The 17630-nt window shown below is 36.8% G+C and overlaps 1 protein-coding gene across 1 annotated transcript; it reads left to right on the top strand.

Annotated features, from left to right (window-relative positions):
- The first annotated feature begins 11475 nt into the window (after positions 1–11475).
- On the top strand, positions 11476–16482 carry LOC107899347 (BEL1-like homeodomain protein 9). Its single transcript, XM_016825034.2, has 4 exons — positions 11476–13070; positions 15282–15649; positions 15727–15787; positions 15872–16482. Exons 1-4 carry the CDS (start codon positions 12090–12092, stop codon positions 16391–16393), a joined length of 1932 nt encoding a protein of 643 aa, XP_016680523.1. The 5' UTR covers positions 11476–12089; the 3' UTR covers positions 16394–16482.
- The last annotated feature ends 1148 nt before the right edge of the window (positions 16483–17630 follow it).

Genomic DNA, 17630 nt, shown 5'->3' with positions numbered 1-17630 from the left:
TTTGAACTGAGTTACTAACTACAAATTAGCTTTAGGATAAACTTTGCACTTGCCTTGGTTGTTGTCAGCATGGAATTCGAGTTAGTACTGCATAATGGCGATTGCCACTGTAAGAAAGTAAGATGGAAAGTCCAAGCACCTACTAGTGTTATTGCTTGGAAATTTAACTGTTTTGACTATTCCATGAGAGGGAACACTTATTTCACTGTCCCGCGTCAAAGGTTCGAGCTTTTAGGTGATTCGGTCCAATTCATTACTACATACACTTTCGGAACTCACACCGCAAAACATACATTCTATAAGTTTTGTGGAATATCTTCATTTTATACACCATGGTCGAACCTCGATGGGATTGGGTTGACACTCATATGTTTAGACCTTAGAACGTTTTCCCATGTTGAGATTCAAATTTTCGATGGCAAGAATTCGAAAAACTAATATAACCAAAGTGGCATTGTTTTACAATCCAAAATTCATTTCCACCAAGTAGCTCTCATTTCAGGTTTATTAATGGCTTTCATAAAAGAAGATTGCCATTAATTTGATTGTCTTTTGAAAATGCAGTCGTTTAGCTTCTACTTTACATCCGCTATGTATTGGGGCTTCATGGAACTGAATGTTATATGTATATGGTACTTGCGTGTCTGTATGAATGTATATGTGATTTCTAACTTTTGATCCTAAGTTGGTTGCCATGAAACATTTTAAAGTAATTTAGTTATCTTTAAATATCATTTTTAAAACAACTATCATTTTGTTCAAGACATTATTATTTGCTAAATAAAGAGCCAGTTTTGTTGAATGAAATTTGATAAAGAAATGAATTTCAGGTTTTTTATTTGCAAAGATATTAGTAATTTCTATTTTGTGATTTGTAAAGATTCTTAATATGTTTGTTCATCTTTCATTGGCAGTGTGTTATTGCTTCCTTTTCTTCTTTGGCTTGCTTGATTGCTTCATCCACCCACAATTGAGCCATTCATTTATTCACCGAATCATTGTAAGTTCTGTTGCAATTAAATTCTTTAATTTGGTTTACTATTATTAAGATTAGTATGGAAGAAATGTGACCATTTTACTATGATTTGAAGATATGTAACACTTCAATATCCTGCAGTGATGACTCATCTGCCTTTAAAAGTACAAAGTGAGAGGCGTAAAAGAATTAGTCTTGCAGTAATTATTCGAAGATATGTAACTTTTTGTTAATGTATGAACATTATGTTTGGATGTAAAATATAATTCTCAAGTTATTTATTATTTCTAATAATTTACTTTTTAGTTTAAAAAATAATTAAATTATTTGTTTCGTTAACCATATTTTAACACATTAAATATACATTGCAGTGTAAAAATAATAAAATAGATTATATATTATTTTTATAATATTATATATACTATGATTTTTATTAATTCATATTTTATTAATAAATATATTAATAGTATTATTAAATTATATTTAATAATAATCTTATTAATCCCAAAGCATTAAATGATTTGTGTCCCTCTACATCCACCTGGTATATGCCGATCAGTTCCTTTCCCTTCGTTTAGCAGTTGTGAGTGGTTCACTTTAGATCTTATTGGTGTTCCACCGCTCTTTTCCACAAAGGTGTTGGACGCTGTGATGGAGGTGCTTATTGTTCTTGCTTCTAAGCTTGTTTTACCTGGGAAGACGCTTTATTTTATTTTATTTTATCCTGCCAAGGTTTCCAGTTAGTATCAAGGTTCAGAAAAGTTGGTGCAAATTCACTTGGTTTCAAAACCTTTTAGAGTTTGAAATGTATTTCAATGGCGGTATAAGGTTTTTCTGAGAAATAAAAGCTTTTTAGTCAGTTTTCAATTTTACTAATTAATGCTTTTTCATAAAATATTTTATTTAAAGTAATATTTTAACATTATGTGAAGTGTCTCAATTTCATTTATTGGAATTGCCACATACATTTTTTTATATATTAAAAGTAGATTTTATGGACAATTTCTGGAAGAAAAAAAAAACCTTTTAATAGCGAACCCAGGAATCAAAGGATGATTGAGGGACCATTTTACTCTCTTAATACACGTACACAAGGACAAATCCAAAAATACTTTGGACAAGCCCCCTTAGGTTGCTACTTAAAGAGTCTGCCTTTGTTAATCATCATGCCATATATTAGCTAAAGTGCTTCGGGGTAATCAATAGACATCTTATTTGAAAATGATTCATAAACAGCTTAAGATTTATCAAATAATTTTTTTTTTCAAAATCATCGGTAGGTTAATGCCCTTGTATAAGTGTTGTATGAAAAAAATAAATGATTTGTTATGAAATATATTTTTTTTCCATAGACGCGAATTCCTCCATCTTGAAGGATGAGATACCACTACACCATACTTCATAATTTATCAAATAAATTATTTTAATATATCTTTCTCTTATGCAAACAAATTATCTCATACTACGTTTTGTAAAATAATAAGGTAAACGAATATATCATAATGAATAAGACAACTGTGAACCTGTTGTTTGCCGCCCATCTTTCCACCCTCTTCCATGTCAAGCTGAACGATGGCGATGGCCTAAACTTGGGTAAAGACTTTTTAGGGTTTGCATCTCTTGATTTAAATAATTTTTGAGAATTAATTAAATAGGTCAAAATTTGTTATGAATTGAAAAAATAAAAACAAATTAGAAAGTTATGGTAAATGTAAACTTAATCAATTATTAATGAGTTGGTGATTTCGTTAAATGAAATCATAGCTAGAAGAGAAATAAACACTTCAACTGTAAATATGCCAGACATCAATGATTTCATCTACTTTTGTCCAGGAAACTAAAAAAATATTTTTGGTAGGTTACACGATTATATGGTGCAAAACTTGGGCAATTTATCAATAAAACCCTTTTTTTTTAAAAATTATCGAAATGGTCCATTATTTTATTATTTATTGGAATAGTCTTTTTTTTGCGAAATCGTGTCCTTGTCAGCGTGAGTTGCTGATGTGACAATAAATCGTGCCCTCAAGGACTTGATTTGCTGCCACGTCAGCAACTCGCGCTGACGTGGACGAGATTTCCTGGTGCGTACACTGACATCGCGCTAACGTGGACGCGATTTTACCGTTTTTCCCACGTTAGGTTTTTTTGGCTTTTAGGGTTTAGAGTTCAGGCTTTTAAAGGTTTTTAGGTCCTGGAAGAAATAATTTCGAGTTGACGTTTCTGATAAAATAGTATAAAATCGCTTCTAGCAGGATGGTATTTGAGAAGAATTTATGAAATCGCGCCCTCGTGGACGCGTTTTTGCTACAGTAGGTCATGGAAGAAATAATTATTTTTTTGACGTTTCTGAGCAAATAGTATAAAATCGCTTCTAGCAGGATGTTATTTGATAAGAATTTGTGAAATCGCGGCCTCGTCAGCGCTCTTTTGCTACAGTAGGTCATGTAAGAAATAATTTTTTTTGACGTTTCTAAGCAAATAATATAAAATTGCTTCTAGCAGGATGCTATTTGAGAAGAATTTGTGAAATCGGGCCCTCGTGGACGCGCTTTTGCTACAGTAGCATGTTTGGGCTGAGGTTATAAATTAGGCAGAAAATGTTCTCAGAATGCATAAGTCACAGCAGAAACAATTTAGAGAGGCTAAGAATGTTAGAGTTTCAAATATGAGTGAACGTATTAGTGCTGTTATTTACTACGATGGTGAGGTTTGCCACACCGAGAATGGTGTTGTTTTTTTGTCGGAGAATATGGTGCGACTGGTTTTTAACCAGAACATAGATTTGACAGAACTTCGTAAAAGGATTAGGCGTAAAATTTTTGGAACGACGCCAATGAAATTTCTGTCTATCACGTATCGATTTTGTTCTTCTGTTGATCCGATGACATATGACTCGTTCAACATAAAAGGTGCTCGTAGCTTGGAGGCAATGGTGCAGACTCATCTTGCTAGTGGAGCACATTATATTGAGTTATATGTACAATTTACATCGCCAACTGATGTACCAGTGACCGGTGTTCGAGATGTATACACCACCCCTGGCCGACACTCGGTCAGCGGGTTACAAAATACGAAACAACCCATGTTCGGTAGCGGTGTCGATTGCACATCCCCTGCAAGACACTCCGTCGGTGGATGGGACATGTACGTCGGTGGCTCGATGTTTGATGCTGGAAATACGTACTGGGGAGCGGCATCAAGTTCTAGCGGGTGGCAATCTACATCCAATTGAGGACGTTATCAAATGCCTAGAAGAAGGGATGATGTACTCCCTAAGACGTCAACTGGTGAGGGGACCTCGTACACTGCAGATGATTGTGGGTTTGAAGATGACTCGGATGTAGATCCACCTCGAGAGCCCGGGCCGGATGGTGTAGAAGTTGGCTTATTTTCTGAACCGGAGCCTATTCCAACAAAAGCTAAAGATGCTGATAGGAGTTCAGATGAGGAAGAAAATCCACGATTCAGAGCATACTCACCTCCAGCCCACATGCATAGTGTTGATCTGTCTGCAGATGATGCGTTAGAGTTTTCAGATCTACCACACCGGTTGTGTGATCGTACAAGTTCGGGGGGTAGATTTCGGTGAACTTGAAGTTGGTAATCAGTTTACCAACAAGGATAGTTTTATTGGTGTTTTGAAACAACATAACATCAAAAACGGCGTTAACTACCACATCGTTAAATCAAAATTTGATAAGTTTGATGCGAAGTGTGCGGTGCAAGACGACACATGTTCATGGAAAATCTACGCCTCGTTAAGGAAAAGGACAGGGTTGTGGGAGATAAAAAAGTATAAAGGTCCACATACATGTGCTGCAGGTACAGTATTGACTGTATCTGAATAATACTTTTATTATGCAATGTTGCATTATTTAATGTACTCCCTTTTTAGGTGGTTCACAAGATCATCCCAAAATAGATTCAGCTATGTTAGCTAGCTTGATACTGCCCAGGATAAAAGCAGATCCTAGAAATTTAGTGCCGGTGTTAATTGCCAATATCCGTAGCCAAATGGGGTATACGCCCTCTTACCGCAAGGCTTGGATAGCTAAGCAAAAGGCGTTGGAGAAGATGCATAGTGGGTGGGACGCATCATATAATGAAATATGGCAGTGGTGTCAGGTGCTAGAGAGATATGTCCCCGGTGCCATCACAGACCTTGAAACGGAACATGCGTACCACAACGGTCGATTGCTACGTGGATGCCAAGTGTTCAAACGCCTGTTTTGGACCTTTAAGTAATGCTGAGACGCATTTCCATACTGCAAGGCGTTGGTACAAATTGACGGTACTTTCATGTTTGGTAGGTATACTCATCGGCTATTTCTTGTAGTGGCATAGGATGGCGGTGGGAGAATTCTTCCAATTGCATTTGCAATAACACTGGGGGAGTCGTTTGATGACTGAGATTTTTTTCTCTCTAGGTTAAGGAGGCATGTGTGCCCCCAACCTGATATCTGTGTTATTTCAGATCGGGGCGCCGATATACTAGCTGCATTTGATCGAGAGGGAAGCTTATGGTAGCGCACACACCATAGATATTGCCTAGAACATGTTGCTTCGAACTACTACAAGCAATATCCATTTAAGAGCGAACGACGACAAGTGACCAACATGGGTATTTAGTCTATATCTGTGTTATTTCGTTTGTCAATTTGAATTAGTTTTATTGGTAGAAGTGGTATAAATTATTCGCTATGATATTATATTGGTAGGGTATGAAATAAATAAAGATAGTTTTCACGAGATGTTGGAAATTTTACGATCCCAAAACGGAGAAGGGGCGGACTACCTTTGTAACTTACGTTTCGAACAATGGGCACAAGCATACGACAGCGGCCTACGATATGGCCATATGACGTCGAACCTGGCAGAATGCATAAATTCTGTTCTTAAAGGAACACGCCATCTACCGATAACATCGGTTGTGCGAGAGATATATTTTCGTTTGGCGGCACTATTTCCAAAGCGAGCAGCAAGTTATGCAGGTCAGATGTAGGGAGGGCATGTATGGTGCAGTAAGGTAGTTCAAGAAATTAACAAGGCCAAGGCGAGGGTAAACACCATGCACACAATGTGTCACGATCGAGACAATTTATGGTTTTGCATGGCAGAGTTTGACAGACCGCACCAAGGTGTTGTTGGTGGGCAATATCGTGTACACTTGCGAAATAGGACTTGTGACTGTGGGATGTTTAATGCACTTCGTTATCCATGCGCTCATATTATTGCAGCTTGTCAGAAATTCCGTCTGGATCTGATGAGTTATATGGACGAAGTGTAGAAATTAGAAAACATGTACAACGTATGGGGACACATTTTCCCACTGGTCCCAGATGAACGTAAGTGGCTGCCTGTATCTCTTGCTCCTTTTAAGCTGTTACCGGATAAAGAATTACGTCGCAAACCAAATGGTCGACCTTGCTCGACTAGAATACGTAACAATATGGATATCCGAGAAACAGCCAGTCAAACGAAGTTGTACGGATGGTGTAGGAATCCAGGCCATACAAGTCGATCATGCCCTAATCGCAATAGTTGAATGTAATTGTAAAAAAATTAAGTTTGTGAAATTATTAATTGATAAATTGTATTACGTCAAAAAATTGTATTAATGGTTAGGAAAATTATCAAATTATATACAATTATTAATTTTTAGTATCAGTCAAAACATTTTTCCAAATCTAACATTATGTGAATGTAAAATTATTAAGTCAAAAAATTGTATTAATGGTTAGTAAAATTATCAAATTATGTAAAATTATTATTTGTTAGTACCAGTCAAAACATTTTTCCAAATCTAACATTATGTTAAGATTAGGGTTTTTAATTAAATTAGGGTTTAGGGTTTAGGGTTTAAATTAGGTTAGGGTTTTTAATTAAATTAGGTTAGGGTTTTTAATTAAATTAGGTTAAGGTTAGGGTTTTTAATTAAATTAGGTTAAGGTTTGAGTTTTTAATTAAGGGTTTAGGGTTTTTAATTAAATTAGGCTAGGGTTTTTAATTAAATTAGGTTAGGGTTTTTAATTAAATTAGATTAGGGTTTTTAATTAAATTAGGTTAGGTTAGGGTTTTTAATTAAATTAGGCTAATGTTAGGGTTTTTAATTAATTTAGGTTAGGGTTTTTAATTAAATTATGTTAAGATTAGGGTTTTTAATTAAGGGTTTAGGGTTTTTAATTAAATTAGGCTAGAGTTATTAATTAAATTTGGTTAAGGTTAGGGTTTTTAATTAAATTAGGTTAGGGTTTTTAATTAAATTAGGTTAGGGTTTTTAATTAAGAGTTTAGGATTTTTAATTAAATTAGGCTATGATTTTTAATTAAATTAGGTTAGGGTTTTTAATTAAATTAGTTTAGGGTTTTTAATTAAATTAGGTTAGGGTTTATAATTAAATTAGGCTAGGGTTTTTAATTAAATTAGGTTAAGGTTAGGGTTTTTAATTAAGGTTTTAGGGTTTTTAATTAAATTAGGTTAAGGTTAGGGTTTTTAATTAATTTAGGTTAGGGTTTTTAATTAAATTAGGTTAAGGTTAGGGTTTTTAATTAAGGGTTTAGGGTTTTTAATTAAATTAGGTTAGAGTTTTTAATTAAATTACGTTAGGGTTTTTAATTAATTTAGGTTAGGGTTTAGGGTTAAATTAGGTTAGGGTTTTTATTACATCAAATAAGCTTCTATTTTATTACATCAAATAATATCAAAATAACTCAAAATTTTTTTATTTTTTACATAAAATAATATCATAAATATTTGTACAAATAATTTTAAATACGGCAATCAATGTCTTCCTTTGTCTAGCTTCCGGCGGTGGTTGTTATTCCTCCGGTGGGGATTCTGGTTCTTCCGGTTCGGCATCTGGTTGTCGGACTTAGGACGATGATCCACATTTAAAGAATAGTGTATGAAACCCGGTTCTTCCGGTTCTTCCGGTTCTTCCGGTTCTTCTGGTTCTTCCGAACTTAGGACGATGATCCACATCTGGTTCTTCCGGTTCGGCATTAGGAACGGCGACAGTGTTTGAAACCCATACGTTGGTGGAGATTGATAAAAAGGAGAGCTCTCTGACGGCCCCCCTTGCGATCCCTCGTGCGCCGCTGGCCTATACATCGACGGTCCGCTCGGCATAACAGGAAATGGAGCTGAACCGGGCATTTGGCTCCAACCTGCCATAGGACTCGGAAAATGGTATATATAAGGGTTAGGGTACATATAAGGGCTAGGAAACGTACCTGGCATCATCTAAAAAGGCGGTTGCGTGGGTATCATCGGTTGAACTGCTACGTCGGGTGACTGCGTCGGTGCTCTCGTTGGGCCTGGTGATCTTATGGCCGCTGATGATGAGCCAGGTGAATGTCTAGGCCTCGTTGAGGGACTGCCTTCGTCTCGTCGTCTTGGATTTAGAGGCCCGCGCCTTACCTTTTCGACACGTATTTGCCGCTGGCTCTCCTCTAGCGTCAGTAAATACGACTTGCCATGGATCCTAAACCATGGCATGTATTCTGGAACGCACGATAACTCCGGAACGATGATTGGTTCTCGAGTAGGTAGATATTCATACCGATCTTCCCACATTTCCATGTACTCAGACCAGTATCTCGGCCAATCCGTATTCGATTGCCAAAGGTCGACTTTGTGTTGATCTTCAAACTCCTCAGGATCCACCGGAATCGGTTGTCTACATCCAAACTGTCGTAGCACTCTGTCTGTCTGGTGCGGCTCCACGGTTGCGTAGTTGACCAACACGACTTTCACGTGCCAAGCTCGTGGATTTTGTAAAAACTCTTTCGAGATAATTGCCCGAATTGCCGGATCCTCGTATGGTGTCCATTGAAACTATATGAACATAATAGAAATATTAGTTATATACATAATACTAAATACTAAATACTAAATATCAATCGAATAGCGAATGTATGAAAATATCTATTTGCAATAATACTTACTTTTGCTTCCGACCGTTAGTCCTATAGAAGCCCTATATCTTCAAGAGAGGACGGTAATCGAGCATAACTTGTCGGATGGTTCCACCTAATTAAATAAAATTTTAGCATACTTTTATTTTTAAAAATCTACATAATAATTGTAAAATATAATATAATAAAATTTACCTCGTTATGAGTGGGAATGTATATGGGTGGTTCACTCGAGGACGTAGAAATGGAAAGCAAAACCGTGCCCATGACTGCAATAGTGACAGACAACCTCCGATGTTTGCTCTCCTCGGTTGCGTTGCCCCGCATATCTCCCGATATAATGTTACCAAGACGGCAGACCCCCAACTCAATTCACCGGCTGCTCTAAAATCAATGAGTTTTAGCAGCCATCTTAGATGTACGCGGCTCCGTGACGTGTCGGGCATTAGATAACCTCCAATTATTTAAAGAATGTATGCCCGAACATATCAGATTCTTTCAATTTCGGTTGAATCTTCATCCGGATCAGGGAATGTGTCACGTAACCAGTCCATCTCGACCTTACCTCCCTCCATTTTTTTCTGGAATAGCGCCCAAAAGCTCGTAGCACACCGCCTCCCAATTGCTAGATTGGGCAGACCCGGTGATTGGGTGCCTGTCCACCGGCAATCCCAACTGCAGACTAACGTATTCTAGAGTGATAGTGCACTCTCCACATGGAAGATGGAATGTGTGTGTCTCGGGTCTCCACCTCTCGATCAACGCACTGATCAGTTTCGTGTCCAACTTGCATCCCCGGCCCACCGTCGCCACGTGCCAAAAACCCGCTTCCCGCAGGTAGTTCTCTACCAACGGTGATGGAGGAGCATGCATATTTCGGATATTGCATTCCAATACCCGATCTTCAGACTTTTATAACAAATAATAAATTAATAATTATCTAAAAATGCATAAATAAAAAATTCTTAAATAATATTTAAAAATTAAATTTAACACTTACCATTGTCATTTGTTCCACCGATATGTGATGCCTATCAAGACGAGTCAATGATGCGGCCATTGATGAAATCGTACAAATTTTTACGATTTATAAAAATATAAAAAAAATTAAAATTATTTTAAAAAAGGAAATTGAAATTAAATATGGATTTGAGAGAATTTTTGAAGGAAATTGAGAGGAAATTGAAATTAAATATGGATTTGAGAGAATTTTGGAAGGAAATTGAGAGAATTTTGGAAGGAAATTGAGAGGAATTGAGAGGAAATATGAGAGATGATTTGTTTGTGAAAAAATAAAAAGGGGTGGGGGTATTTATAGTTTTTTTTTGACCGTTGGGGGGGCAACGGTCAAATTTTTGACTGTTGGGTACTGTTCACGCGCGGTCTAAATCGCGTCCACGTCAGCGCGAGTTGCTGACGTGGACGCGATTTACTGGCGCGTACTTTGATATCGCGCTGACGTGGATGCGATTTCCCGAAAAAGGACCATTCCGGTAAATAATAAAATAATAAGACTATTTCGATAATTTTTTAAAAAAAAGAACTTTTATTGACAAATTACCCGCAAAACTTTTATATATAAAAATACAAGTATAGAGACAAGAGAATCATATAATATAAAAAAGGCAAATATAAAATAGGTTCTAACATTAAATTTCCCGTGGAATAAAGGTTAATCATATATCTTACTTTAGCATCAACTACGAGTCCCTTAATATAACACTTAAAAACAGAAAAATAATATTTTGTACACACACATTGATAAGATAAAAGTATATATACTTGTTCAATGTTAGGCTTATTTATCTCAATTTCAACGTCGGTTTATTTGTGAGAATTTAAATAAAAATATTAATTTTGAAACATGAGTTCATAAAAGAAAATGTTTTTTAATGATGACTCTAACTTTTTTCATTTTTGTATAAATAATGATTTTTAATAAATTTATGATTGAATCAAGATTTATCTTATTAATAAGTAACATCGTAATAATCTGAATTGGATCAAGTTAGTCGTTTTGGTTGAAACAAAAATCGTCAAAAGATCTTAAATTGATTGAATTGAGAATTGATACGGATTAATTCAATAAATCAATCAAATTAATTAAATTATTAAATTAATAATTTGATGGATTTAATCAGGGAATTTAAGTAAACAAGATTTATTTGGTTAAAGTTGAGGAAATAATAAAAGATTAGAAGAAAGAAAACCTCGTAAAGCGAAAATCGGAAGCATTGGAGGGATAGATGGGATTGAGTGTTAAGATCGGCAAACTCAGCCTTTCTTTCATTCATCGATCTCCTCACGTGCGTCATCACCTCAGAGGCAATGATCGTTTTTTACACAATAAACCAAATTTTCACATCTTCATATTTATGAAAATAAAACGGGTTTTATTTTTTTCATAAAGATATGAATAGTCAGTCATAGAATATAATAATAAGAAAAGCTACTTTTTTTCTTCTTCTTTTTTGATTTGCTGGTTAGAATAACCCCATAGCATAAAACACCAAAAGATTAGATAAAACGACAAAACATCTCTCCCAACCTTTGTCAGAAATATCTGCAACACAGTTTGTTCAATTATTACCGCAAATAGCCGGTCATCTTCCGGTCTCTCGAAACCCTATGATCACCAGACGTTCGAAGTGGTCAGAGAGAGAAAGATCACAGAGAAAAAAAATAAACAAAGATTTCGTTCGAGTGCCGGTGTGTGTTTTTTGAGTTTGAGAGTGAGTGACTAACATGACATTGAGTTCATTTCTTTTTGTGTAAGAAAAAGAAAAAGAACCAAGGAGAAAGATGTGTGAAGTTTTTTAAGTCCCAGAGCCAAAATTTCTGTATCTCTTGAACGAATCAGTTGTTAACTGCACCAGCTTTCTCTTCTCTGCCATGATCAACCTTTCATTAAATCATTTACAAAATATAACCCCCACCTTTTATCTTTTTCACTGTTTTTTATCTAATCAAATCCTTTTTTAATATAAAACCTTACAACATCAAGGATATAGTCATCTTGTTCTACTTATTTACTTTCTCTCTTTGGTTGCTGTTTCTCTTTTCTGTACCCTTTTCAATAAATTTCATTTTTTTTCTGGGGCGTTTTCTTGTAGACTGAAACAGTTAAAACTGTGTGTGTCTATCTCTTAGAGTTTCAGCTAGAGAGGTTTTTTTTTATTTGTTTTTGTGTGGCTATGGCGGAGGGTTTTGAGCCCTACCATGTCCCACAACAAAGCAGAAGAGATAAGCTAAGAATTGTGGCACAAAACCACTCAGCTTGTGTTGAATCGACGGCTGTTACACTTCCAGGCTGCTCAGGTCTACTTCCTTTGTACGACGCTTCTCTTCTTTCCTCTGATTTGTTGACTTGCGCTGCCAACGCTAGTGCTAGCCATGACTTTCACCATCACCAGGCCAACCAGCTTTCGGCTTCGGCTTCTGGTAAAAACAGTAGCCTCGTTTGTGGAGTTAAAGAAGGTGTGAATTCCATGGGTTTTGTTGGTGGGGTTGTTAATGGTTCTTCATCAGCTTCTCATCATCACCCTTATTTGGACGGACAATCGTCTTTACCCGTGAACCCTAGCTCCATTCATGATATGAATAACAGCCCTTTCCTTTATACCCCGCAAAACCTTCAAACCATAAGAGATTTTGACCAGTCTTATAACAGTGGTGGTGAAGTCGTGGTTTATAAACCTGAACCTTTGTCCTTGAACCACGAGTCCAGTGCCACTGCTCAGGCCTTGTCTCTTTCTTTATCTTCTCATAATACCCACCAAAACAATCTTCCTTTGGAGCTAAATCTACAGAGATACGGGTCTGCTATCTATAGTGACAAGGTCACTGACAGTGGTTATGTGGTTCCAAGCATTATTCGTGGCAGCGCTTCTACGTCGAATGAGGTTTCCAGGGGCTCCCTCCCTCTCGGGCCTTTCACTGGCTACGCTTCGATTTTGAAGGGATCCAGGTTTTTGAGGCCCGCCCAGATGTTATTAGAAGAGCTTTGCGATGTGGGTAGGGGACTTTATGCTGAAAAAATGACTCCTGATTCTTCTTTGATGGACCCTTCATTGCAGAATTTGAGTGGTACTGGAATTATTGATGATTCTCTCAGTGGGGGAGATGGTGGTGAGAGTAGAAGAAAGAAGTCGAGGCTAATTTCAATGCTTGACGAGGTTAGCTTCTCATTACCATTTCTTCTGATTTGGGCTTTGATATATGAATGATCCGACATGCAGTTCATGTTTGATGTACTTTTTTTTTGTTTTTGGTTTTCATGGTTGGTAGTCCTGGTTTTCTGTTCTGCGAAGTTGGTCTTAAAACGGTAGTATATTAGTTTATTTGTATCCGTGTCTTTATCCCCCTTTAAAATCTTCCTTGAAGATGGTCTCTTTATGAAACTCGAGCGTTTCTGTCACTGTACAAGTCATCATCCATTATTAAAATAAACAATGTCAGATACTTTTTAATGGCTTTAAGTTTAGTCAATGCTTGAACCAACATGCAATCTTGGGTGTTGCATGCATAATTGTCTGTAAAGTATACTCTACCTTCATCCATTTTTATAAAAAAAAAAAAATGAATGTTCCCTTCCCTCTGTTGTTTATGAGCCTTTCCTCAATTGAATACTACGTGAATTAGATTCTTGCATTTGATGAATGGCCTCTATGATCACCAAAAAAAATTATCCTTTTATGTAAAGGTGATAGTAGGGAATATATGCACTAAGATAAGTGTTAAAAAATGCTTCACAACCATAGAAAGAGTTCTAATAAGTGACAATGTCACCAATGTTTGGGGCTACTTAATGTGCTTTTTGAGTGATTGAAGGAATCCATTTGAAAAGATTTATACTCCAAAAAAAAAAAAAAGGTTTGTGGAAAACCTAATTGGTTATTCCAGATCTGCAGAAGACAAGGGCTATAACTTCATTTAGTTACTATAACACTGGTATCTATGTAGATTACTGATCTTAGTTAGCCCTCCACTTTTTATCTAAGTACTGTTTTTAAGAGTTAGGGATACTTAACTGGTTCCTTGGAATGCTTATTGTAGTGAATAAAATGGCAAACCAAACACCTTGAAATTTAGAATTTGCTACTTTATCCGGAATAACAGGCGTTTGCAGTGCTTTAAATGTTTTGATAAGCTACTTTCATAAAATAATAATACTGAATCATGAGTTTAGTGATTCATGTTTTGGTTGGGCCCAAGACAAAAGCTTCATCAAACTTAATGTTATGATGACAGAAGGCTTCAGACTGCTTAACTTTTTAGCTTTTGCTTGTTGAATAAATCTAAGTGATATGTATTCTGAAAGTCGGGGGGAATTATTTCTCTCAGATGTGATAACTTTCCTGTTATTGGATTGAGAATTGTCTGTTCTTGTAACTGTTAAGTATTGTCTTTGTGCTTTTAGCTTGTTGCTGTTCACTGTCATCCGGTCTGTGGTTTGAAGATGTGTTTTCTTCAATTTCATATAAAACTCTTATCAATTTCCTGAAGCTAATCAAGCTGTGTCCTTGATGGTCTCTCCGTCGGGACATAGAATAGACGAGTAATTGCATGTTCTAAATGTTTGATTGTCTACCATGGAAAGGTTTATGCCATAAGTTCTACATGGGGCAATATGTTGGGTTATAAATTATAATATTTTCTAAAGCTTTCAAGCACAAGTTTTAAGATATATACTTTAAATGTTTGAATAATGATTTATAAAAGATCTAAATAGTATGTATGACCATTGAACTTTCTGTTTTCATACCATACGATGCATAGTTTATTCTTAACTTATTATCCCCAAGTGGGTGCCCCTCTGGCCCTCATTTCCTATTACAAGTAGCTAGAACAGTTCGATGTGATGAACTGAGCTGGTAAAATAAGGGGGTCATGTTGATACAGTCCTTTGCTTGGCAATTGGTTTGGTGCTTCATGGTGGAAATTATGTACTAGCGTAAATCCTACATACTGGTTTTCACTTCATAAGGAAATTGTTTGGGTAGTTGACCAAATGACAAAAGAGCATAGCATCAAAACAAGTATCTTGCTCTTTCAAAATTATGCTGTTGTCTTCACTAGGTGCATCAAGCTTCAGCCTTTTCGGTTTGCGTTTGTTTAATTGTTCGATCTGTGGTTTACGGTATTTTCTTCCACTGGATATTGTCAAGGGTTCAATTTCTGTTACCATATTTAATTCACAATGACTTATTTTTTAATTTCTTGCAAGGAACTGTGTTTATTGTTGATTAAAATGAATTTTTAGACTGGATGTTACCACCCAAGATCTTAAAAATTCCTGAATTGGTGCTTTTTGATTTTCAGAATTGTACACCCTTTGCTACTTGTTAACCATTTTGCAACTTTCTGACCATCTTTATCATTATTAGGTTTACCGGAGCTACAAACAATATTATCAACAGATACAAGCTGTAGTTGCATCGTTTGAATATGTTGCCGGACTGGGCAATGCTGCTCCTTACGCAAACTTGGCTTTGAAAGCCATGTCTAAACATTTCAGGTGCTTGAAGAACGCAATCACCGACCAGCTTCAGTTCATTAATAAGCCTCATGGTCGGACAAGCCTGGGAAAAGATGAAGGTCCAATGTTTGGAAACACTGAAAGAAGCCTTTATAACCTAGCTGTTCATAATGCTGGGTTCCATGAGCACCAACCTGTTTGGCGACCTCAACGAGGCCTTCCTGAGCGTGCTGTAACTGTACTTCGAGCATGGCTATTTGAACACTTTCTACACCCGTAAGTACCTGAATTGCAAAAGTAAACCTGTCATTGGTAATTGATTGGTTTTTTAACTTTTTTGTTCAATGTTTCAGTTATCCAACTGACACAGACAAGCTTATGTTGGCTAAACAAACTGGTCTATCACGGAGCCAGGTTTGCCATTTATCATCATTTTTACGTTCTTTTATATTATCATTTTGCCAACATTAACTTCGAAAGGATACTGTTACAAACCAGGTGTCGAATTGGTTTATAAATGCGAGAGTGAGACTTTGGAAGCCAATGGTAGAGGAAATACACATGCTCGAACAAGCTCAAAAAAATTCGCAAAAGGAGGCTAGAAATCCGAACAAGTCAAGTGACCATTTGTCTTCCGCAAACTCTATCGCACCCGAAAATCCATCTACCTCCTTTCAAAGGGCTCAGGATACCCCATCAAAGCGCACAAGAAGTGAACCACTTTCCGATATACCCCTTGGAAGTGAACCACATAACTTGACGTACAACAGCTTATCAAGCCATCCACATGTTGGTATGGGTGTTAGCATGGCTGGTGGGAGTAATGGTGTCTCCTTAACACTTGGTCTTCATCAGAACAATGGTATCAGCTTATCCGAGCCATTTTCTTTTAATGCAGCTCAGCGGTTTGGCCTTGGCCTAAGCAGTGAGGGGTATGTTATCGGTGGTTATGAAGCACAAAATCGGCATTTTGGCAGGGATGTTATGGGAGGACAACTTTTACACGATTTTGTAGGTTGAAAAAATGTTTCAGAGAAAAAAAGCTTTCTGGTCATTATTTAATTGGACAGTATATTATACTAACGAAGTTTCGAGTAGATTAAAGCCAATATTGGTTACCAGAATGCAAGCTGATTGCCATCTTTTTACAGTGCAAGATTTATGCCATCAAATCAAGTCCATATTTTCTTTCAGAAAATGTCCGCCGGGGCAAAGGTTTTTGGTGTAAAATTCTTGTGTAAAATTATAATTTATATGATAGAAAATATAAACTCTTGAGGCTGTCAAATCAAGTCTGGCCTTAGAATATGCATGCATTATAATAATTCGTTGTCGTTTCAAAGGCAAGTGAATACTACGGACTATTTCTTATCCCTGTTTAAACTGAGCACCTTTAATACAAGTAGCTTGGCAGGGCTAAAGCACTTTGGATGGAGAAAGTTGGAAATTCAGGTTTATAAAGAGGGGTGAAAAACAAAATGCCTTAGACCTGGTCAAGGATATATATAATATGGAATATGGAATGTAATATAATAATACAAAGTTTTGGGAATTTGGTTAGTGTAGTTGCATGGATGGTGGGTAGGGTTGTCCACTGGTGAATGTGGCCTCTAAATTCTTCAGTCTTTTCAGTCTTTGATTATATTAATTTATTCGAATAATGGTATTGTTTTGGTTGAGGTTGAGGGCAGGCGGTGGCAAAGGGAGAGCCGCCTCGATTTCCACTCATACGCTGGGGTCCCCCCGAAAGAGGCGGGGGAAGGGGGAGAGACCGTAAGGTGAAAGGTTATTCTGTAAGGGTATACTTTGATCCAGATAGTACACAAGTTGAGAGAGGAAAGCAGGGGAGAAGCTGTGGTCCACTGGTAGATGATTGGTGAAAGCTGTGAAGTTCAAAAAGAGTGCAACTGCAACACTGGCAGGCCTTGGTGCACTGCATGCCTTTTGCAAAAAAAACATTGCTGTTGTTGGTGCTGTGGGGTTGATGTTTGAGCTTAAAAATCAAATCAAAAGCAGCTTTCTTTCTTTTGATATGTTGTTACTGTGGTATAGCTGTTGATGATATTAGGAAACAGATTAGCAAATCCAGGAGTTAGGTTAGGCATCTAATCATGTTTTTATTTGTGGGAATTAATCAAAGGCTGGTAAAAGGGAGAGAAAGTAAATTCTCCATATACCAAAAGAGGATTTGGAAAGCTGGCGGTTGAGTCGAGGTAGGCTCCAGGACACCATCAATGGCTCATTTGTTGTTCTACTG

Source organism: Gossypium hirsutum, chromosome D04, assembly GCF_007990345.1.
Source record: "Gossypium hirsutum isolate 1008001.06 chromosome D04, Gossypium_hirsutum_v2.1, whole genome shotgun sequence".
NCBI lineage: Eukaryota > Viridiplantae > Streptophyta > Magnoliopsida > Malvales > Malvaceae > Gossypium > Gossypium hirsutum.
The sequence above is the reverse complement of the archived record's forward strand: the minus strand, read 5'-3'. Positions and strand labels throughout refer to the sequence as shown.

Bases quoted from the DNA above. Each gene is read 5' to 3' on its own strand.
- LOC107899347 (XM_016825034.2), top strand. From the start codon at position 12,090: ATGGCGGAGGGTTTTGAGCCCTACCATGTCCCACAACAAAGCAGAAGA. The intron at 15,650-15,726 runs GTAAGTACCTGA...TCAATGTTTCAG, and splicing joins TTTGAACACTTTCTACACCC to TTATCCAACTGACACAGACA. The intron at 15,788-15,871 runs GTTTGCCATTTA...GTTACAAACCAG, and splicing joins CTGGTCTATCACGGAGCCAG to GTGTCGAATTGGTTTATAAA.